The 24,416-nt window shown below is 31.5% G+C and overlaps 2 protein-coding genes across 3 annotated transcripts in view; one reads left to right on the top strand and one right to left on the bottom strand.

Annotated features, from left to right (window-relative positions):
- Positions 1-1,958: 1,958 nt before the first annotated feature.
- Positions 1,959-24,416, bottom strand: part of LOC130447469 (uncharacterized) — a 133,968-nt gene continuing 111,510 nt past the window's right edge. The window contains exons 1-3 of one of the 2 annotated variants that reach the window (XM_056784425.1): positions 14,390-14,564; positions 9,051-9,311; positions 1,959-3,542 (exon numbers count right to left, since the gene is read on the bottom strand). In XM_056784425.1, the coding sequence (XP_056640403.1) occupies positions 3,333-3,542; positions 9,051-9,302 (462 nt within the window). In that variant the 5' untranslated portion in view covers positions 9,303-9,311; positions 14,390-14,564 and the 3' untranslated portion in view covers positions 1,959-3,332. Of the gene's footprint in view, positions 3,543-9,050; positions 9,312-14,389; positions 14,565-24,416 lie in introns of those variants that run through there. The other variant, XM_056784346.1, reaches the window with a different exon arrangement.
- LOC130447389 (zinc finger protein 23-like) lies at positions 17,018-23,753 on the top strand. Its single transcript, XM_056784224.1, has 8 exons — positions 17,018-17,408; positions 17,661-17,940; positions 19,450-19,938; positions 19,997-20,266; positions 20,683-20,998; positions 21,742-21,964; positions 22,061-22,409; positions 23,402-23,753. The coding sequence occupies exons 1-8, from the start codon at positions 17,218-17,220 to the stop codon at positions 23,654-23,656; spliced, it is 2,373 nt and encodes a 790-aa protein (XP_056640202.1). The 5' UTR covers positions 17,018-17,217; the 3' UTR covers positions 23,657-23,753.

Below are 24,416 nucleotides of genomic sequence, written 5' to 3'. Positions count from 1 at the left end.
TTTCATCCTTATTTCAGGGTCAGTTATCTGGAACAATTTGAAATGTTTCCAAATATTTACAACTACTAAAACATATATACGGCTTAATCAATCCAAAATAAATTCATTAACTATTTGAAATAACATTTTTTTTCAACGGAATCCCTGTCCCAACAAAGAAAACACAAAAATTTTGGAAAAAAATATTTATTTTCCAACGTAAACTGCTTTTTGTAATAAGAATCGTCAAGCTGCTCAAAATAGTCATTAACTGCCGACATCACCTCTTCAATGTTGGAAAATCTTTGATCACTCATCCATTCATCAATTCGAACTTTAATTTATTAATTTTTACCAGTGCGATAACTGATGTTTGAGCTTGTACATTGTATTGATGAAACAACATTTTCCATTTAGCCAATTGCGACCGTTCATGCTTGATTTCATCGCTCAAACTATGCAATAAGTTCTCATAATACTTGCCGTTAATAGTTTTTTCTTTTTCAATAGAAATTCTCCCAAAAAAACCGACGTCATTACCTTGCCTACAGATGGAACAGTCTTTGTCTTCTCTAGAGCCGGTTCTCCCTGGACTAATATTGATTCTATATCATAAACTCTTCTTAACAGATAAGAAAATTCAATTCAGATCTTCGTTGGAACATTGGACAATCAATAACTTGATCCATTTCTTGTTGGATCTCGATACTATTTCTAAAACACCTGTATTTAGATTCTCAATGCTGGCCACAGACCACCCATATCTAGATAGACCATGACAACGTTATTTGTTACAACCAAATTGACATCGACTGGTGGTCTAAACCTGAACTACCACTAATATGACATCCTTCCTATAATCATTTGAATAATATCAACGGCGCGTTATTGAAAGTCATTTCGAAAACTTTGAAACTTTGGTTTATATTATAGGTTTATTAAACCCAAGACTCAATTGAGTATAGGACGGTTTACTTAACCAAACCTGTCATACTGTCTTCTGACGTCACAAATTACACGATATAACCTCACTTCATAATGTAAACCAACAACATAATAATGAATAATTTGGTCTATTTTACGTCAATTTTACATTATAAGGTGAATAAAATGTGAGTAGCTTCTTATATTTGAAAAAAATTATAAGCACAAGATGGGAAACGGACCCAAAAAATTACATTTTTACATTTATATTGTTATCGGTGCTGCCCCATTCAAACTGGCGATGTGCGTTTGCGTCGTCGCCAATGATGAAGCATCAGTTAATGTTGAGACCTTAAATATGGCCTCTATTCACCCATAGCTCTTGTATGAGTCCAATACTTATTTGGATGCACCTCAGCTCTGAGGTGTTTTACTAATTGTTTATTGGGAGCCCCCCATTTCACTAGTTGTGCCCTGTCTTTTCCTCTAGCTGCAGGTCCTTTTTGCCTTTAGCAGTTCCCTCGTTTGGTGCCTTTTGCACTAGCGATTTGGACTGTTGTTCAGTTCCATTTCACACCTTTGGTTGCTTCTTTGCTTCGAGGCTTTTTTGTGGCCTTCATCCTTCAGCCCCTTGGCGCTCCAATTTGAAACATTCACGCCTTGTAACTTTTATATATTACATTTTTATATTGACTCAAAAGATTGAAGAAATATTACATGACTTGATATTACTATTAACCTTGTCAATATTTCATAGAAAGGCTACATATTTGCTGTAATTTCTGACGTCACAAAATTGGATTGTGTGAGTTTAATGAAAATAGACCGTTCGATTCTTTAGGAAAAGTCTTTTGGTGAAACGCGTACGAATTAAGTGGAACGTACCCCATATCAACGGAAACGGATCTATTATACGAAGCTTTGTGTCATGTGTCACCTGTCATTAACATTTCTGTGATATCTTGATGTCGAAAATCGGTTGTTTCAAATCGTACGTGAATTTGAGTTTAAAATTTTGTTAAGTAAAAGGAGATGTTAGAAGAAATAACACAAAGTACACTGCTTCAAGGTAATGTATTTATTATAGCAACAAATTTTTACATATGAACAAAATGACATGTAAAAAGGTCAATATTAATAAAAATACTAATAAAATGAAGTCATTATAGCGAGTTAAAATCATTTTTAATAAAAAAAAAAACAATAATATAAAGTTTATTTGTAAATTAATCATAAATAAGATTGATTTTTAATCATCTAAATATGCCCTTTTATACGAGAGGTTCTAAAAGAGTGATGAAACTTTTTATAGACTTAAATCATTTATAAAACAATTAAGGCCGATTCATAAACTTGACTTTCCGTTTGCCATTGACGTTTGTTGTTACAAAATTAAAAACATTGACGTTTGACGTCGCCATGTGACAATATAAATGAATTTTATCTTTTCCCGTTGGCCAATCACATCCGATTGAGTTTGTCACATTTGTTCCAATAACAAAACTATTCGTTATTTTCCACAATATCTTTAATAAATACCGGATTACAAACAAAACAACAGAAATATCATGAAAACCAAACTGCAGTACACACGTCAACATTTTTAGGTTAACGGCAGCAACGTCATGTTTATGGATAGGGTCAATAGACGTCAAACGTCACCCGCGAACAGCAACGGCAAGTCTATAAATTGGCCTTTATTCTTCTGTTTGAAAGCTGTCACTCTTTTCAGGACACTCTTTATAATAAGTCTCGTTTAGAAAGTAGTGTAACTCATCAATGTTGAAAAAATGGGGTCAGAATCTGCGAAATTAATATTACAAATAGTTTAGTTGATCTTTTTACATATTTATAAATATCTACTTTCCAAATAGACCATAGGAAAATTTGAGTTAGAGGTAATATTTAATACTGTCGAGATATACTGTATAAACTTATAAATAAAATAAATAAATAAATAAGTGACTAGATTTCTTGGAATATTCTAAAAAATGATAAATGAGATTTATAATTAACTTAAATTATAAATTATTTGCTTATATTGAATAGAAATATTTATTATTTTCTTGGGAACATTTTAAAACTGAAATTTTTAATAATAAAATGTCTGAATTTCGAAAAATTCGTTTAGTACTTATTAGTTTTGATCGACCTTGAGGTAATCAACAACTTTTTTGATCTAAATACTGCGAATTTAGAAAAAAAATCTTAATATTGGCGTGAAGTGGTTTGTCCTTTTCAAATATTCCAAAGTTAACAATAAATTCGATTTGAAATGTACACCATAAAAAATACAGAAGAAACAATCAAATACAGCAATAATGTTGAAAATCTCATGTTTAAAAAATTCCAATGTATAATTATCCTTTTTCTATATAGTAACGATCTAATAAATGGTTTTGTTGACTAATTTTTTGTCTACATTTGAATTACTGTAAATCGTTCAGATTTTTTAGGAATTCCCTGTTTGCTCTGACTCGTTCTCGTAACCTTTCGATAGCATAAGCTTTCCTCAATGTTTGAATAGGAGCATTGATCGATAGGGAAGGAGCATCGTCCAAATCGTAGTATCTGGTCTGTCTCTGAGGATTTACCTCGATGTTGAAACGTTTGTTGCGGATTTTCTTGTTCAGTCTTTCCTAAAAATAAACAACATATGGTTAACTTAACTAATATACGCAAAACGAAATAGATTTCATACTAGCTAACTAACTAACATAACACATCACTCAATAAATCTTGTGACTGATACACAGATGGCGCTGCCATTGTTAAATCCATATGATGTTCATGAAGTACCAACTATGTGTCAAAATTTCATGACATTTCGATAAGTCAGAAAAAAAGTGACAACCATTCAAGTACAGATACTTTTGTTATTTTCAAAACATTGGATGTACAAGCTGAGCAATGACTTCAAAAATGTTTGTTCCATCAAAAAAAACCATTTGTTATTGGTTTGTTGCATTTAAACACGCAATAAATCAATTTTTTGCGTAAATATTTAACAATGGATGAAACATGAATCCATCACTTCATTCCGGAATCGAAACGATCATCATCTGAGTGGACTGCATCCGGTGAACCACATCTGAAGCGTCCAAAGGCACAACAGTCATCTGGTAAGGTTATGTATGCGAAGGTTAAGTATTATGTATGTTTATATGCAAAAATTTCAAAGAAAAATCTACTGTTTCAAACAAGATAATCCACAGATTCATAAATCGATGGCAACGATGGTTAAATTGAACGAATTACATTTCGAATTGCTTCTTCAACCATCCTATAGTCCAGATCTGGCCCCCAGTGACTACTGGTTATTCGCTTTTTTCAAAAAAATGCTCGCCGGTAAGAAATGCAGCTCAAATGAAGGAGCAATCGCTGAATCTGAAGCCTATTTTGAATTAAAAGACAAATCCTTCTACAAGTACGACATCGAAAACTTAGAGAAGCGTTGGAATGGTCGTAATGCTCTTGAAGGAGATTATATTGATGAATAAAATCGATTTTTGACAAAAAAATGTGTTTTTCTTAGTTATTCACACGACTTATTAGAGTGATGTGTTATACAATTCTTTAATAAAGGTTTATCGAAAGATAACCTTAACCAGACTAAGGTACGGAAAAATTATCGTGTCTAGGGGCGCCAAAATTCTAAATCCTGCACTGAGTATAAGCAAAATGTAACATTTTATGTTCAACTGACAACACAAGAACATCATAAGATGAAGACCTTTTAGTTGAGTTTACTTTTCTTAAGTTAACTGTAAAATTGGAGAGATTTCAAATTATCGTCGATTAACATTTTGAAAACTTGTCTTGTCTAGTATGTGTCTATTTTTTTTGATCAAAGAAACAAACACCAGAAGGTAAACCCTATTACACTAGAGTGGGGCCTGCCGTGTGAAGATGCCTGTGGATATTGATATTGAATTTCTTTAGGTTGTGTTGGTAGCTGATTACACTGACTTGCACTTCTCCAAAGAAAAGAGTCCCGATAAATTGGCGTTTGGATGCGAACTCCTATTTGTAGAGTAGGTTTTGCAAATATTACTTTAGATGGGATTATGTTGGGCAGCTCGAAACAGCACCTACCGATACTTCGGTAAAACAGACTCAGGTCTGTACTCGAAGTGTCTAGTCAACTCTGGATCGCCTATAAATAGAATTGATCTCTTCTGTATTGAGTCCATCATCCTCAGGGTACGCTTGAGAGTGCGAGCAATACTCCAAAGATGGACAAATCTAAGCTTTGTAGAGGATTAGAAGCCGATGCGGAGTTTATAGTTTTTTGGTCTGGAACAAAATTTTTGTGACGCTCTCTAAGCTAATTCGGTCACGAGACTAAGGGGAATTTAATGGTGATACTTTATGTCCAGTTAGGACCAAATCCTGAACCAACCTTCTTTATGAAAACAGTAGTTTTAGTGGATCTTTGTTGATTTGAATGACGACACCAAGATGCTACAGCGAAGGTATGGATCGAGTTTGAAGTTGTGTCTCATAAACTGTATAATTTTAAAACAATTCCTGAACATTGTTAGTATTATAAAAAGAAAGTGAGATTATGTGTAAGCAAGTCCTTCGCCCCTTCATTATTCAATCCGATTGTTAACTATACATAGAAGAAACAGAAGAATACGAGGGGGTACCCAAAAGTAACCGGAATAGCATTGCCATGGGTGGAGCTTTTGTAGTACTGATTTCTGCCGCTAGTGCCTGCCTAGCACAATTCGTCGCTAGTTAAGTGGAAAATTTAAAAACGCTGCTGAAACTATTTTAATGTTGAAAACTGCTTTCAAAGATGATGCTATGGGGAAAACTCAAGTGTATGAGTGGTTTTTTTCGATTTAAAAATGGCGACATGTCGATTGATGACAAACCTCGCTCTGGACGTCCATCGACTGCCCGAATCGATGAAAATGTTGAAAGAATTCGAGAGCTTTTGCGCACAGACCGTCGACAAACAATTGATCAACTGTCTGAAATCAGTGGAATATCTTGGAGCTCGGTTCAGCAAACAGGTGACTGGTTTTTCCATCATGATAACGCATCTGCACACTCAGCCATCATTGTTAGCCAGTTTTTGGTTAAACTTTTTCTTGTTACCACGCATGAAAAGGGGCATGAAAGGACGGCGATTTGAAAACATTGAAGACATCAAGAAAATAACGAGACTGGAGCTTGCAACCATCTCTATCGAGTGGATGGAAACACCGCTGGGACAAATGTATTACTTGTAATGGAGAGTATAAGGTTGTTTTTTGTGTACCCCCTCGTAAGTATTTTTTTATTTATCACGAGTATATTGCATTATTTTTCAAATCTAATGGGATTGTGTAATTAATGCAGTGTAAAGTGTTAGAAATATTAGTGTGTGTGAAAAACAAACATGCTGTATATTGTTGTGCATGCTGTAAGGAATTATACACTTAAATAATTATCACTTTGTACTTACAGCTTTTTGATACATCACTTTTGTAAATACACAAACTAATATTTCCTGAACTTATCAAGAAAAATTCATGTGAACATGTGTGTGGAATGGACACTCACTATAATTTTATGGCTTTTTTTTGGTTTTTTGTCTTAGACAACGTGGAGCATGACGTCACGGCAACCATAGTGTTATAGTTCACTTTCCAAACAAAGTTTTTGAGGTTAGGTAGTTCTTCAAAAGTGTAAGTTATTTAAAAAGTGTACTGTTGTATAATATGGTAATATTTTTTGTGTCATAAGGGATTTATTCGTAAAATTTATCAAAGAAAATACGTAAAAATCAGAAATCACTTAACACATATCGTCAACGCAGTGATGGATTCACTCTTAGGCCCGCGAGACCCGGCTGTATGATTTGAGAGCTGACAAAATTTTTGAAATACTAAAATTTCAGAAACGGGAAAAAGTAAAATCAATTCAGATCAATTTTCTTAAAGAATTTTCCATAACTATATCCACCCATCGTTGGGAAATCTTGGTGTAGCGTACAAATTTAAAAGTTAAGAGTTTTTCAAACTCGTTGGTCTGCTCGACATGATGCCTTTTAAGCGTTAGAAAAAGAACGATCTGTAATAATTGATGCACTAGAATTTATTGATGTAACCAGAGATAAGAAACCGACTACACGATGTGAAGCTTCGGGAATGCGGCGTAAGGTGCAGCGTTTAGAAACAGCAATTCTAGTATTTGTTTGGAATGTAATTTTAGTTCGATTCAATGCTGTTAGTAAGAAGCTTCAATAACATCAAGCTGATTTATCATCCGTTGTGCAGATCTATTATTCTCTGGCTCTATTTCTTCTGCACAAGAAAATTTCCGCATAAATGTTATTTTAGATAACTGAGTATGCAATTCAAGCGTAAAAGTGAAAATTTTAATTTCTTCAACAATGGCGGTGTGTGACGTCAACATTCCTGTAGCCTATTAATATGTTTATAAACTTTATATGTTAACCTTCGCAATTTCTCCTACCACATTGACCCCAGTCAGTTAATAAAGAGATAATAGTCTAACTCAATCCCAAAGCCTTTCAATCACTTGCGTCAGGATAATCGCTGATTGTGACAAGTGACAGATTTTCTCATTTCAAGTTTTTATTGGCAGTTATTGGCTGCTTTCTCATACTTTTAAAATTCTCTTTGCTAATTTCTAAGAGTTATCCTCATTATTGTCGTTATTAAGCTATAATACAAACCAAACTTCCGTTTCCGTAAATACAAGAAAAATGGCAAGAATCACGAGAAAAACTACCAAAAGTTCAAAGTTCAAATAACACATTAATAAAAAAGAAGAAGACGATGTGACAAGTGGCGGGAGTTTCCGCGTGCATTATAAACTTTAAGGTTAGAATATATGAGTTTCATGTCCTTTTGTATTAAATACTTTTATATAATTAAGACTTCCGCAGTACAATAAGTATATTGTCGGTGAATTGTTGAAAAAAAAAACAAGCTAAGTAAGGTTAAAGAACGAAGGAAGTTATTTATATTAATATTATTACATAAATTAAATAAATAAAAATGGACCTACTGTGATAAATACCGAAATAAATCGAAACGTCAATTTTTATCTGTTATATTAACCTGATTTTCTATCAAAAAAGTCCTAAAATTATGACGAAAACCATATAAAAAGTTTGAAGAAGTGAAAAGAAAAATAATTACATAACAACTATTAAAAAACACAAAAATTTTAAATAGAATTAACTTCAAAAAGACATTTGACAGTTAAACGATTATACCAAAGAAATAAAAAAATAGTTGTCAGCATTGCTTATATCTAATGCTACGAGAAGAAGAATTTTTTCCAGTATTTTTCACCGTTAACAATATATAAATTATGAATGAAATATCTATAAACATTCTCATTTTAGAATTTGATAAACCGTAACACTGGTTGCCTACAATTTAATTAATATTCGCGAAATAACCATAGATAAATTATAATAGATGATAGGGAAGTTAGAAATATCGTTGTAATAATGTGATCAGGTATGTTCCAACCTGCTAATCTGGAACGGTTGTTGAAAGCGCTTTTTGATATTTTCTGCGCAATCTCCGTGTATGCACTTGCTATTTGCTATCAACCCGGTTGGAATACGTAATTTATATTGCGCAGAATCGACACCGTACCAAAGACGGTTTTTTGATGGGTTGGAACGAACCTATTGAGTAATTCAGTGTATTGTTGTTTGCCTACTCATTTGGATATTAAAATTTACTATTAAAAGAAATCGTTAATTTCAATTATATAGAGATATAAAGAATTTTCTTACTCTTTATCGAATAAATATCAGTTCACGTTTCATTTACCAATTAAAATCAATTTATTTTGTTTGGCTACATAAATATTTATCATTTTTGCGGACATTGAATGTAATCAAATTATTCCGAGTACGTGATCTATAATTTTTATAATAAGCACGTGCCATAAAGCAATTCACGTTTTTTTTTGTCTCTTAGTTACAAGGTGACACAAACTTATAATTGATTAAACATAAAATATGTGAGGAAAAAATTATTATGGAATGAAATTTATATTTTTGGCCAATAAAAAAAGACAGTTTGAATACTTCCGGTGTTTTTGTTAGGTTAGGGGGAAAATACATATAAGATAGGATTTTTTTCCAATGTACAGACATTATTTACCTGATTTTCGAGCTCGTTGGATTCCATTTCAGTAAGCAAGTAAAATCTGGGATCGGTCACACCCGTCCACTCGTTACTGGGGCGGTATTTTGCTGTTAATTTGGGCAACAGATAACTTATTGTTTCTTGATCGGCGGCCATATTAATTGGTTCGATTTGTTCCCTATTGAAATAACCTGCATTCCCTGTCGTGTCTTCGCTATGGATGCTCACCACTAATGTGGCACACACTAAGTAGAACGGAGCACGCATTTCGATTCGCTGAAATACAAAATAATGAAAATTAAAAAATGCACAAAAGTCCAAGAGATTTATAAACGTAATACAATCAAAACTGATTCTCTATTGTATGAAGAACGAGACCCCGACGAGAAACGGCGATTAAGAATCACTTTTTACACTTATAGTCCAGTCAATTTAGTCCAAAAAAAGATGAATTTTCACATGGACGTTAAGAATATCATTATAATTAAACTGTGAAAAGTTTAACTTTTCAAATCGATAAAACTGTGAAGTATTTCAGTCACCAACTAATCAAAGAAACGATTCTACAAGAGATTAATCCCAAAAAAACACCAGGATATGATTTCATAACTTGCAGAATTCTCCAGAAGCTAACAGGAAAAGGAATGAAAGCAATTCAACGAATATTCATTTTTCCCAGTTGCTGAGACAATAATGCTCCCGAAGCATATCAAAAATACAACAAATATAATTCAAATTATTGGAAAAATCTTATATTAAAACAAATTGAACCTATACTATATCATCATCAATTTGAGTTTAGTAAACAGCACTTCATAGTGAAGTCGCCTTTATATATATCAGTCAAGCCTTTGACAAAGTTGACAACAACGTCTGTTAGATTTTTTCTAGTCAAGTTACGATGAAAAGATATCAATGCCCTTCAGTCACACTGAGTAACTGCCAGCTCACACAAGTAGAGAGCGTAAAATACTTAAGCGTATATCTAGACAAAATAATAACGTCGAAAACACGCAGATTCAATAAAAGAAAGCAACTGTCGCAGCTGTTGTTACAAAATAAAATTCTAGCATATAAAACTATTATAAAGCCCATTTGGACGTACGGAAAACAGCTGTGGGGATCTGATTCTCAGTCTAATCTAGAAATCATGATAAAGTTCTGATAATTTTAGTTAACGATTCATGATACGCGCTCAACTCAACTCAACAAAACGTCCCTACGTTACGGTACCGACAATATTCATTTTCTCTCTCGTTCGAGACACTTTATCTACACTGCGCGTGCTCGAGAATGCGTAGAACCGAGCTGGAACCTCGGAGGATAGAGAAATCGTTGCCAATATGTCTTCCTTAGTCGGAACAGCTTCCACTTATAGAAACTGTCCATATAGGAGTAGTACATATATGAGAGATATGTAGATAGGATTAAATTCCAACCAAATATGCGCGCAAGTGAGTTATTAATCAAGACAGGTGAAGTTCACAGCATAAAACGTTTTTTGTAGTCAAAATATCTAGTCATACTATTTACGTATTGTTTATGTAATAAACAGTTTATAAATTCCATGTGGTTAAATAAAAAAACTGCAATGTGCGCAGAAAATAATTTTTCTTTTGGAATTTTGAAATAAATGATTATTTTATGATAGTTTTTCAAACCACGGTGGTGCTAGTAATTTAACAAGCTAGTACCCTGACTTCGAGTGACTACAGAACTAGTATTTACTTTTTTTAGTGTAGTAATCAATCTATTGTTTTGTTTTTTTGAGGCATTAGCACCCTCCACTAGTTATTTAACTATCTTAGCTAAGATATTAGCTTCATGTTACCAGCAAAGCTAGTAACCAGGTATTAAGTACCAATATGGAGTTTACGTAATCAAACTACGAGAAGGAATGTCTGTGGAAATCTATATTACTTAGTAATGTAAAAAATATGTATTTTGTTGATAATGGATATACAAATGAACTGGTTTCATATAAATAGCACTAGCATTTCAAGCTATAAGAAGAATACCACCTGGAACAACAATTTTACTTTTTGTCGCTAGCTTTTTAAAAGATAATAAAAAAGTTGTGTAAAAAAGCCCAAGAATATCCAACTTCTTTGGAGAATTGGAAAAATAAAGTCAGAGATTGGGTGAATTGTAGCTGTGTAATAAAGAAGACCAAGATCCTCCTTAGACTACAAAACCGAAGAATAATTTGTATACTACCATACGCTATATCCGGTTTTCAAACTGAGAGAACTGATTTGAATCTAGGTTGGTAATTCTGTAGATTCCTGATTGGTCAAATCGGCACTTTTGACGTATATTATGATTGACACTTGTATAAATTGTGAACGAATAGTGTCCATTTTGTTGTTCCTTGCGTTCTTGTTATTGTTTTATCAAAATACGAAAACAGTTCTTGTCAGGACTAATTTGAAAATGGACTCAGATAATATTCAATATCCAAAAAAGTGGCTCTGTAATTTTACATTTGATCAGAAACGACTCAGATCTTATCATTGTTTTAAAATAAAAACAGATTTTTCAAAAAAGTCACCGATCTTGAATTTCTTCATAGCTTTAATTTTACAATTCGTTGTTTTTCTTGTTGTTTTCATTGATATGCATTCGCTATTTTACCGTGTGTTTATCAAGTTTTCATTATTCACGAGGATGGTCCCAGATGTACCTGACCCAACACAAAAATTTTGGAAAAAAATTGTTTCAAAAATGAAGTTTTATACCCACGTTATGAAATGGCACAAACATTGGCAAGCACTCGATGGAAACATCTTCAGGATGCTGTTTTTGTTCCATTGTAAGCAAACGGGGCATCCATCTTGTGCACAGCTTTCTCATGTTCAAATTTTCAGTTAATATGCGATGTACCGCACTTTTTGAAATGCCTAACATCTCTGCTAGCTCGCGCATTTTCAGTCGACGATCTAGGACATTCTGGACAAAGAAGTCCTTCAGTTTTAACTCCTCGAGATGACCGTATTTTGCAATTAAATTCGTTAAGAAATCGGTCAATGACAAATGTCGAGCTGATAGATCAATAAGACGACAACTTCAGAATGCTGGTCTACACTGCAGTTGAGCTCTCCAGGCATCTTTGGTAAACTAAGATTTGCAAGGCAACATTTAGATTGGAATTTATAAAATTGGTGCCAAGTTTTATTTACTGATGAGACAAGAATCAGTCTAAGAATTCCAGATGAACGTAATCAAATTGGAAGACGGCGAGGAGAAAGATTTGCGCAGTCTTGTATCATTCCCAGGGAGCCGTTCCAAGGAGGATCTATCATGTTTTGGGAATGAATTTGTTTTCGTCATTCCGTATGCGCTATTTACATTTTACATACGCATCTTCAAGATTGGGCCAATTTTCATCTAGAACAGTGTTACCACTTTTATCTTCTGCAATACAAAATCGTTTAAACTGCTCGACTTATTGTTAGGTCAAGCAACAAGAAATTTGTTCTAGAGGGTAGCCACATAAGGTTATGTCTTGAAACCATTAATAGTACTACTAAAATGACTAATATGCAACAAATCAATATTTTATATTTTACAGATAAGTTCAAAAGCCTACGGACTGTGTCTACAAGGTTCAATACTGTTGTTTATGTGGTGATAGATCGATCTTCGAGACCTTTAGCAGTCTTCTTCATTTCTTCTTTGATTGTTTTTCTATGGAATATATCTTTATTGCGGACATATCACGGGCCATTAATTATTATATTATGTCCCATAATTGTGAACCATTAAACTGGTGGGAGTGTCAAGTTGTGAGCTTCTCCCTAATAATCAATATAGTTTTTTTTATATAGAGTTTCAGTTCCTCCGCTCTTCATTTGATATGTTCACCGTTTCGCCGTGGTCATCGCAGATCGTACGGCTACGTTTAAACTCTGCAACTCAATAATTTACCATTGATTATGAAGGAGCAGTCTCACCCAGAGTAGTACCTAGTTCGGGTTTTATATTGGTTGATTTTTTTCAAGCAACTTCCGCGATCTCTAAGTCAGGTACTTCTGGAACCATCCTCGTAGTTCGCTCCCAATCTAGTTTAAAAACATGGGATAGTGGTAATAAAAAATGCGAATATATGGATCCATAGATAATTCACAATTTCACGTGAAAAATTTAGTTTCTTGAGAATTTATGTAAACTTAAATGTCTATTTTGTCCTTATTATTTTATCTTAAATAGCTACTATTGTATTTAAATTGAATTTATCTCTTAAACTTGTCGTTTCAACATAAATTGAGGTATTGAATAGTAGAGAGACCTGTGAATGCAACGTTGATTTTCATCAAAAATAAACGCGAAGAAATTAACGTCTTAGAAATATTCTAGAGAAATTTACAAGCTTCCCAATTAAAGTTATATCAAAATGTGTATAATTTCGTTTTCAAATAATATTTAACTCGAGTTTAAATAGAAATATACTTCCTACGAACCAATGTTTATAAAACGAGGTAACGAATGCTTCCAAAAACAAATTTATCATGAATATAACAAAGCGGCAACACTGTTTAAAACTTGACATTTCTCTGTAATGTATTAATAGGAATGGGGATCAAGTTTTACCAGTAAATAGGATTATTTTGCATTTTTTAGATTAAAATACCAATAAACACGAGGAAAATATTGAAAATGAGTACTTAGCTATTCGTTCCTCTCTTATAGCAGTTATATTTCGGCCCTTTTCCATTTTAACTTATTATATGATTAACTATCAACGCTTTTGGCTAAGAAATAAAATTGTACCAGGACCAAGCAAAAATCTACACATATGCAGTTTTCATCGTAAAAATAAATGAATGAGGCTACGAATTGCTTAATAATTCACCCTATTATCCGGATTTAGTACTGAGTGATCATTTTTTATTTCAAAATTCAAAAAAATGAAAGATATTCGACTCCAACGATAGGATAATCTCACAAACAATACCATTTCGATTAACAAGAGTAGCCTTATTTTTTTGGAAGGGATAGACGAAAGTTACATAAAGTATACAGAAGCTACGTTAAAAAAATTATTTATTATAAAAAAAAACTTTCATTTTATTCAAAAAATCACGGACTTATTGACCTGCCCTCGTACTATGAATACTACAACAATGATTTTCAATGTTGATAACCAAGAATTTACCAAAAAAACAAAGCTCAAGTAATAAAACGGCGACTAAAATTTATCTATAATAAAGACACTTATTTTTCTTTGTCAAATGTTTATTAAAAATTAAAAAGGTATATAAATTTTTATTTCATAAAGTTTTTAATGTTTATACCAAATTTTTTTATCCAATTCCTATTAAAAATAAACTGAAAAATTCATGAAATCAACTTACATTTCTCACAAAAGTCGAATTTGAAGAAAAATGCCAAAACGGGTTAAACGGAAATTTTAAAAATAAACGCACAATCTTAAGAATTATTTGTCACCTAACACGCAACATATTGATACGTTCACACAGTCCCAACTGACGAAATTATGTATATTATTTTAAAATTTCACAACAATATGAAATTCTCACTACAGATAAAACATATTTATACAAAACCTTTACGTTTATAACCATAAACCTAGTCGCGTTTTGTACACGGTGGTGTTACTTAAAAATTATTCAATCCCATTTGAATTTGAGTAACATTCAAAATATGTGCAGGAACGAATAATAAGTACCTTTATTAAGTACCTGCATATTACGTAAAATAACGCAGATGATTTTTTTGTAATTTTTCCACAGGGCGATAATCCTACCGTCTTATATTTGACAGAAAACTTTATAAAAACAAACAAACAATGACGTTTGAAACACAACGCCATATTGTATTGGAGAGGAACATGTGATGTAAGACCATAGACAAACTTTATATACTATTCGCCGGGTGAATTTTTGGAATTTACTCCAAATAATTTTCTTACCAAGCAACAAATCGTTAAAATTGATAAAATTCATTTATGTGATAACTAATATCACCATTCGTTTGGAATCTTTAGAATTTAAAAGTTAGAAACAAACGCGATTTAATAATACAATCTTTAATAGCTATCGAACGATGTCAAATTTAAGTGTCCTATTATATCTAGAAAGATTAGTATCCAATATGTAAATGCAATTTATTTTGTTTTTGAATTGAAATTGAAATTGAAATAAGTGAAGTAAAATAGCAGAAAAGAATGTAAACAAAAAAGATTTTTGTTATTATTCCCTGTATATATCTGTTGTTAGTACAAAGTTATACCAATTGAAAGAACTTTTTATGTATATTATAGAGTCACCTTCTATAATCGTGCCGTAATATTTAATATGAAATCTAATCCGTCGGTGTGAATTTCCATAATTTTATAGGTTATCATTAAAATGATTTTACAAGTCTACAAGTAAACTACTATAAGAAAAATGCAGATAAACTAAAAATATCGAATAAGGAAAATAAAAATTCCACAAGTACGATAAAAATAGCTGGGTAATGATATAAATAAATTGATATATTTTTATAATTATCATTTATATACGGTGTCAAAGGATATTGTTCTTTACTGAGATACATCAGAGGGATTCGTCGATTATATTCATTGGAAGCATTCAATTGAAAACGTGTTTATGATATTTCTAAAACTAGACGTGGCAATATCTCAACTTCCAACATTGTTATTAAACATAGAAATATAAAGAAGGTATTATGAATGTTTAATTAATGTTTCATAGTCTTAAATTATTTGAATAATGATATTGTAGAAGACAAAAATGTACAACAAACAAAATTTAATCTCAATTATTGAAACCATGACATTTAGTTTTATTTTTAACATATTACAATGTCAAAACCATTAAAAGATGTAAAAATAAATGTTTAGTTTTGACCATTACTATTACATGGAGAGGGGGAGCGGTTATGACAAATTTTCTTATTGAAATAACGTCCCAAATACTACAAACTCAATTTAAATATATTTAAGTATTTTACAGCGAGATTTTCTTTTATTGTAGGTGACTAATACATTTTCATTATCATGTACTAATTATAACACTGCATATTTGTTTTACTTAGGAGCTTTTCAGGAATATAAAAAGATTAATGTATCCGGAAACAGTAAAAATATCTGAACTTGCAACATTGCATTTCTAGTTATTCGCTCTAATGTCAGCAATTCCAATAAATCTTTGTGGTTATTGTAGAATAGATTAAAAATAGAAAAGATTTACTCTTTGATGCGATAATGCCGAATAAAACGACTAAAATTGAATAAATTATTTTAAAAATTTGCCAAGAAAACCTCAAGGTCGATCGTATGAAACCATAGATAAATTCTTAAAATAGAGGTTTCTTAAGATTATTCAATTCGGTTGAATTAACTAAACGTGGAAAAAAGTGAAGATGAATCGGTGAGGGATAGAAATAATAAATTGGATATCTACTAAAAATGTTTACTTAATACGAACACAATAATTTCCAAAGTTCAAAATCAAATGTTATGTGAGCATAGTTGAAATAACTTTTCTTATTAATATGGACTGAATAATTGCTTTATGCAAAGTTTCATACGTGCCATTGCGATGACTGAATAAACTTCTCATTGTTCAAGTTGCTTACTAAACCATCTCGCTCGTTAATTATTCTCCAATTGGGATAATAATATGAACGACAATTCAATCGCAATTATGTGATAATTTATATCGGTGTCAATTTAGTATTAAAATAATTGATTGTATCCATATTTGACGCACATACTAGTCAGAATTGCCAGATATATGCAGAGCTTTTTAATAAGTTTAATTACATAGAAAAAGTTTTGCACGCCTAGTTGACTGTTAATCCACTATAAGCTTCGATATAAATAAAAATGAACGAGTTTATAGGAGAAATCCAATAATCATTACAGTTTATTTTCATGTAAATAATATAAAATGCGCATGTTCTGTTTATACGATCGATGAAAACCTTTCGACCGCTCCCTGGCTTTATATTTTATCCAGAATAGACGAACTGAACACGTACTAAATGAAAGACCACACTTACTATTGGCCAAACTGTGTGTCATCAAAGTCAAAATTCATCCGTCTAAATTAGCGTGTCACTTTGTCAGCAATTGTTTGTTGTTGTTCTGGAAATGTTATATGTTTCGCCTTTAATAACTGAACACCGTATTTAAATATTTTATAACATAAAAATGTCGACAATCCGTCGTTCAGCAATCTGGAATGTGTTTACCGAAACCCATAAATCCGATTTTATAGCCACTTGTAATTTGTGTTCTCAAGAATTCTCTTACAGATCAACAACTACTAATTTAATGAAACATCTACAAAGAAAACATCCAGGTGTTGATATTAACTCTCCTATGCAGGAGCAGAAAACAGAGTGAGTTTGTAATTCATCTAAATCCTGTTTAACCTATTGTAATAGTAAAAACTGACGTTTTAGAATTTTTGATAACTAATCTTACAATTGAAGCATAGTTACTCATTCCGGACGTATAGTTTAGTGAAGTGCTTATTTATAGTGTTTAATAAATACGCAACTAGTTGTTTGCTTTTTTAATTAAACTAAAAAGTTTGCATTACTATTTGTATGTTTGTCATTTTATTTTACAGTTCTGTTTTCTTATTTTAGTACATTGCCCAAAGAAGTTGAAATTGTGATTGAAAGACAATTGGAAAATGCTTGTGAAGTTAAATCGTTTAAAGTAGAAGTTCAACCAGTTCCAGAAGATTGCAATTATATAGTGTTGGATGCAGCTAAACCGGTACCACAGCTATGGGATTATTTTACGAAAATATCACCTTCAGATTGTATTGCTTCTTGTATTGTATGCCATGAAGAGTTTTCTTACAAGACAACTACCTGGAATCTTAAGAATCATCTAGATAGGAATCATCCAGAATTACAAGCAGTAAGTGATGATACGAATTCTACTTTTATAGCATATAATTCTGATGAAGCTTGATCTAATAGCAATGAAAATGATTTAGTAACAAATTCTTGTAAAAATTCGTCCCCTTTGCGGGAATTTTTTAAAAATTTTTATTCCATAGCAATGTGTAATTTTTGCAAAAAGAATATATCCTACAAATCAACCATAAGTAATCTCCAAAAACATAAATAGGTAAACGATATTTATAATTCTGTATTTCACAAAATACCATTATCTGATTGTATTGCGTCTTGTAATTTGTGTAAAAATAAATTTTCATATAAATCTACCATGGGTAATCTCAAAAAACATTAATAGACAACATTTTAAAGAATTATTAGAAATTGATGATACAAGTAATGATCCTGAATGAAAGATGAAGTAAATTTTGATAATGGAATTACCCAGTGATCTTCAGGTAAGAGGGAATCATGTGTGTGAGAATTTTTTACAAAAATTGAAGATTCTAATACTAAAGGCTTCCTGTAATTTTTGCAAAAAAAAATTTCAAAGAAGTAGTACTGGTTATCTCCGTAAACACTTAAACAGGAAGCATTAGAATAAGTCAGATGTCATTAATGTTGAAAATAAATGTGAAACAGACCAAGATACGAAAGAAATTGTGGACAATTCTATTGGAAAACAATATAATGAAGTAGCTTATGCATCTATAAAAAATTTCAAGGATTTGTGATTTCTTTTCTAAAGAACAGGATACTGCAACAATTGCTAATTGTAATTTTTTGTAAGATATTTCTTGTAAATCAACGACGAACAATCTTCAAAAACATATAATCATGAAGCATCCCAAAAAAATTGTATTAAGTTGTAAACAGAATGTAAATTAGATCAGAAAACTACCAGACAATCATGGAAAACTTTCTAATTTAGATAAAAGTGGAAATAACATCTGGGAATTTTTCACTAAAATTCCTGTTTCTGATTCTATGGCTTTTTGTAATATTTGTAAAAAGGAGTTTTCTTATAAGACAATTACTGGTAAGCTTACAAAGCATATTTATAGGAAGCATAAATAACTACTGGTAAGTGAAGGAACAAGAGAAAAATTAATTTCTATAAATATTGTGGAAGCAACAACTTTTTATTAAAAAAGTGACAAAATTGGATGTTTTTGTGTATTTTCACAAACAGGATAAACTTATAATCAAGTGATAGATTTACGTGAGGCTCATAAATTGAGTGATTCATAAATAAGGTTCGTGTGTATAGTTCATCAAAATTTTGAGTAAATTGGTTGAAATATGACTATGTATAATTATTGGAAGTGTAGGAGAAGTCAAGTTGTTTTCCAAGTATTTCTATTTGTTGTAGCTTTAGAAAAAAGTTCACAATGATAATATAACTCCCTTTTGAGGATAGCTGACTATATCCATTCTCTAAAAAAATCATGTGCTTCTTTTATATAATTATCTAATAATGAACATCTTACAGTGTTTGATTTTTTCAATTTTAAAGATTACTTTTTAGGATGTGTCTGTTGAACAAGATCAAGTATATCAAGAATCAAATGAAGAACTTGATCAAAACAAAAATATAGATGGAAATAAGGAAGACAAAGGACAATACCAAAATCAAACAGAACAAGTTTTGTTAGACGAAACTAAGGTGTTTCAAAATATTGACAATGATGCAAACGATCAAAATCAGCAAGTAGATAGTAATGACGATCTACACAACGATTTTTGGAATCTAGATCAATCCGATGACGACGATCCCGATTTTAGACCATCACCGACGTTCGATGAAGAAGCTGACGTGAAAAATATATCTTCTAATAAAAAACGATCGCAGATTTGGAATGTGTTTACCGAAAAACCAAATTCTGATTCTGTAGCCATCTGCAATGTTTGTAATCAAGAATTTTGTTACAGAAGCACAACAAATAATCTTAAAAAACATTTTCAGAGGAAGCACCCAAATGTTACTTTTGATATCAAAATAGAACCAGTTAAAGAGGTAAAAAATCTATTCATTTGTAATTTTAAGATAATTATAATTCATTTGCTCCTGTTAGGAAAATAATTCTTCTTTTGATTCAACTTTACGTACTGTCAAATCTGAAGGAGATGAGGACGACAGAGATTCTTCAGATGGAAATACGAAAAGGAAACGTTCACAAATCTGGAAATATTTTACGAGAAAAAAACCAGGAGAGTATATAGCGACTTGCAATATTTGCAAGAAAGAATTGGGTTTTAGATCAACTACATCGAATTTGAAAAAACATTTAGATAGAAAACATCCTAACGTTAAGATGAAAAATGAGGATGATGAAGAAAAAAAGGTAAGCAAACAATTATTAATATCTGTTGGTGTGGTCCATTCAAACATATGGTGGTATGGGGAGTTTAAGGTGTGAAATTGAAATAAACCCTCAGTTTACTTAGAATTTGAAATTTTTATTTTCCTTTATTGTCCTGAGATATTTGTCATACATTTCACTTTTTTTATATTGTTATGCTCCTTTACTTATTTTTTATTTCTTTCCATAGTTCCGTACCAAGTCTCTTATAGTCTCCTTTTTATTATTAATCATTATTAGTACATTCTCTTATTGTTACTGATAGTTTTCTGTTTCCCATTTATTATTTTTGTGTGTTTATTTTCTTCTAATATGTGATCAGTAAATATATTAAAAAAGATAGAGCTTAGACCTCTAATGGCAAATTTGAAAGTTGTAATTCTCATTGTCATTTTTAGAATACTCCAGAGGTCCGTGTAAAAACGTGCTTGGTTTGTTTACAAAACGATCAAACGGAACCTAGAGAATTTTTACAAATCAATAATACAAATTCCGAAGAAGAAAAGAGTTACATGACAAAAATTCAAGAAATCATGAATCAATCTGTGGTAATAGATGAATCGCATGTAATTTGTTTACCGTGTGTCGATGATTTGGAAAAAGTGATTCAATTTAAAGAAAAAGTATCAAAAGCATTCGAATTTTGGAGTAAATTAGAGTTGGAACCTGAACCTGAAACTGATGATAATGATGCAGATAACGTTAACCATTCAGGTAAAATGTCTTATATTAATTTAATTCTATTGCATTTATATTTGAATTCTTGGTATAGTTTTTCCTTCCACTATCATTTAAAATTTTTTTCAATATTTTAAAATTACTGTCGTCATTGAACTAATCCATTTTCTTCTTATTGAAAAAGGTTCTCTTGGTTTTCTTCTGCATTAACTCGATTTCTCGTCGATTTTGTTTTTTTATATGTCATTTAATTTTCTTTAATTTCTAGCACTTCCATATGTTTGTCCTTTCTCACCTTCCTATGCCTGTTAATTTTTTTATTATTATATGTTCTATCTATGTTATGAACTTTATCTTCAAATTCATTTTTTTCTATAGTTTTTTGTTGATCATTACTGTATTTTCTCCCATATTATCTACTATCTTCTCCAGGTCTTCCTCAGTCTTTCCTTTCCTTTTGTCCATTTTTTTGTCAGTTTATAGACTCAACTTAGCGTTAAATTATTTCTATTGAAGATCCTACGTTGTTTTCTTCTTTTTTCTTTTAACTAATTTTTCTTTATAGTTTCTCATTGATCTTCCTTATATTTTTAAAATTATTTTTCAAATCGCCTTCTTTCTTATCCAGAACTTGCTCCTCTCTTTCTTATTATGTTTGTTGATCCAATTAGGTGTTTAACCCACTCGATTATTATTTAGTTCTTATTTTGAGTCTCTGGTTTAGTTGCAAGAAGTTATTTGGAATTTTTTTAATATTATACGATATTTTGTGTGCACAGATTATAGTGATTTGGAAGAAGGAGAAACTTTGGCGAAATTTACTTGTAGCAAATGTAACAAAGTGTTTCATTCTCCATCGGTCATGTTGAAACATAACTGCAGCCAACAATCTAAAAGAGAAAAATCGTCTATGAAGAAGGAAACTTCTCAGGAGACTTTTTACTGCGAATTCTGCGGAAAAGCCTTTAACATTCGATGGAAATTGAATAAACATTTAAAAATGTAAGTACAATAAGTTTATAATCAGTTTAAATAATTTTTTCTTCAGTTATTTTACACATTTATATACATAGTTATGTATTTTTTATTTTTTTTTAGATGCCAATCTAATTCTAGTAAGCAATTCGGATGTAATTTGTGTAATAGGATATTTAAAAAGGCGTACCATCTTCGAGAACACATGGCGTCCCATACGGGCGAACGAAACTACAGTTGCAATTTGTGCGGAAAAACTTTCCAAAGGTCGTCGTCGAAACACAAACATATGCGCAGTCATAACGCTAAACCGGGCGAAAAGTCGAAAAAAACACCTTTCCTATGTACTATATGTGGTAAAAGTTTCCCTTACAGTAATGGTGCTTCGAGGCACATGAGGGTACATCTAGGCGAAAGAAGACATCAGTGTCACATATGTATGAAGAAATTTAGTCAGACTACTCATCTAAAGGTATTTACTTCTTTGATATAAATTAAAAAAATATCGTACACTAATTTTTATCTGTTTATGGCATTTTTTTAAGAGAAACAATGATCTTTCTTTTGTATTTCATTCTTGAAAACAAAAAGCATCAATTTTCCTACTTGTATTAATTGTTCAGAATGTTATAGTGTAACGAGCGGTTACATTGGTTGCCACTCTCAGTAAAAGGAAAATTTATTAGGGCTAAAACCTCAACCAACATCCAGAAAGTATTAAATTATGCTGAATTATACTGTATAATTCAATATTTGGGATAAGGAAAACAAAATATAGCAAAGAATTTTTGAGTGGAATATTTTGTGGAAAAGTAAAATGAAAACTTACATTAATATAAATAATTCTACTTTCTCAGCTGTCGGAAGCAGGTTCTGGTTGTACCTATTTCTCCCACTGTGTTTATCTGGTTGTACCTTATTCCCCAATACCTCTAAGTTGTTCACCTTTTTGTCCCTACTTCTTTTATTTGTACTTGGCTTCCCTTTTCGTTTTTATGGTGTTTCCCATCATCGATTGTCTCCATGCCAATTCAGCGATTTTTTTTATTTATTTTTCTATTTTTTGATTCTTTTTCTGTTTATTTTCACTTCTAGATCATTATTTTTTATTCCAGTACTGTTTTATTTAATATGTAGTTCAATTTTTTTTTGCTATTTCTGCATCTATTTTCTTTCAGTATACTTTCTAAATATTGATATGTCCCAGTCCTTATATTTTATTTCTTCACAGTATCAGCCCTTTTTATCTTCGTTTGTTACTATGGTTTTATTTATATTAATTTATATTAACTTTTAGATTTTATTTATACCACATCATCAAAATATAAATCAAGCTACCCATTTTTACAGATTCCATATTCTAATCGATTATTTATATATTTTGTGTACAATTCTTATACTCAACTGTATTTATATCGTTCTTATCGCAATTCAATTACTGAAATTTTTTTTTTTTAATTTCAGGTCCATCTTCGTACACATTCAGGTGAAAGGCCATATGGATGTATAATTTGCGGACGAACATTTTCCTTAAACGCCAGTCTTCGAAAACATATGCGACTCCATGTTGGTTCAGGTGATTTCGTGAAATTAGTAAAAAATCTCGACACCAGTTTTCCGTCTACGGATATGGTAACGGAAGATGGATTACAAATTCTAACAGCTGTGGCTCACGCACCTCAAGAAATCGATATAGATGGAAACCAGTGTATCGGTTAACGATTTTAATATAATAATTTAATTAATTTGCAATTTATAATGTTTATTTGAAACTTAGTTTGTTTATATAGTGTAATAAAGTTGCTTTATTTCTTAATATGTCTTTTAATCAAAAACTCCTTTCAAACGGACGATTTACTTCTATATTAAAAATTTGTTTGTTAGAAATGAAATATTCAGAACTGACCAATGAACCCATTGGTAATTCAACATTTTTAGATATTCAAATACATGAACAAAAACTGATAGAGACACCTGGCATGAGACAAGCTCAGGCACACATAGATAGGCCTTCTGCTTGTCTTAACCAAACAACTGCTCTTGACTCTCAACTGGACTAAGATGTCATTTCCACATTAAGGGCATCACTGATGATCCAAGGTGCCACTGGTGCATGGAAGAGGATGAAACTGCAGACCTCGTCATCTGTAAGAGCCCAGCAATCAATCGAGCGCAGTTTAAACACTTGGGCAAGCTTCACCGCTTGGCTAATGATAAATACCAAAGCGCCATATCGGCTTCTCAAAGGAGATCGGTTTGGTAATGTAATGTGGGGTATAACGAGCCTATTAAATAGCTTATGTGTTTAACGACTCACTATTCTATTTTGAACTATGAAGTTATTTTACGCAACTTTTTGAGGTACTATAAAATTATGATTATAGTATCACCCTGTATACTAAATATACAAACTTATCTATATAAATTATGTTAATATAATAGTTCATTAGTTGTTTATAAAATAAATTAATGCTCGATT

This window comes from Diorhabda sublineata, chromosome 1 (genome assembly GCF_026230105.1).
Source record: "Diorhabda sublineata isolate icDioSubl1.1 chromosome 1, icDioSubl1.1, whole genome shotgun sequence".
Taxonomy (NCBI): Eukaryota; Metazoa; Arthropoda; class Insecta; order Coleoptera; family Chrysomelidae; genus Diorhabda; species Diorhabda sublineata.
This window is presented reverse-complemented; position numbering and strand designations above follow the sequence as displayed.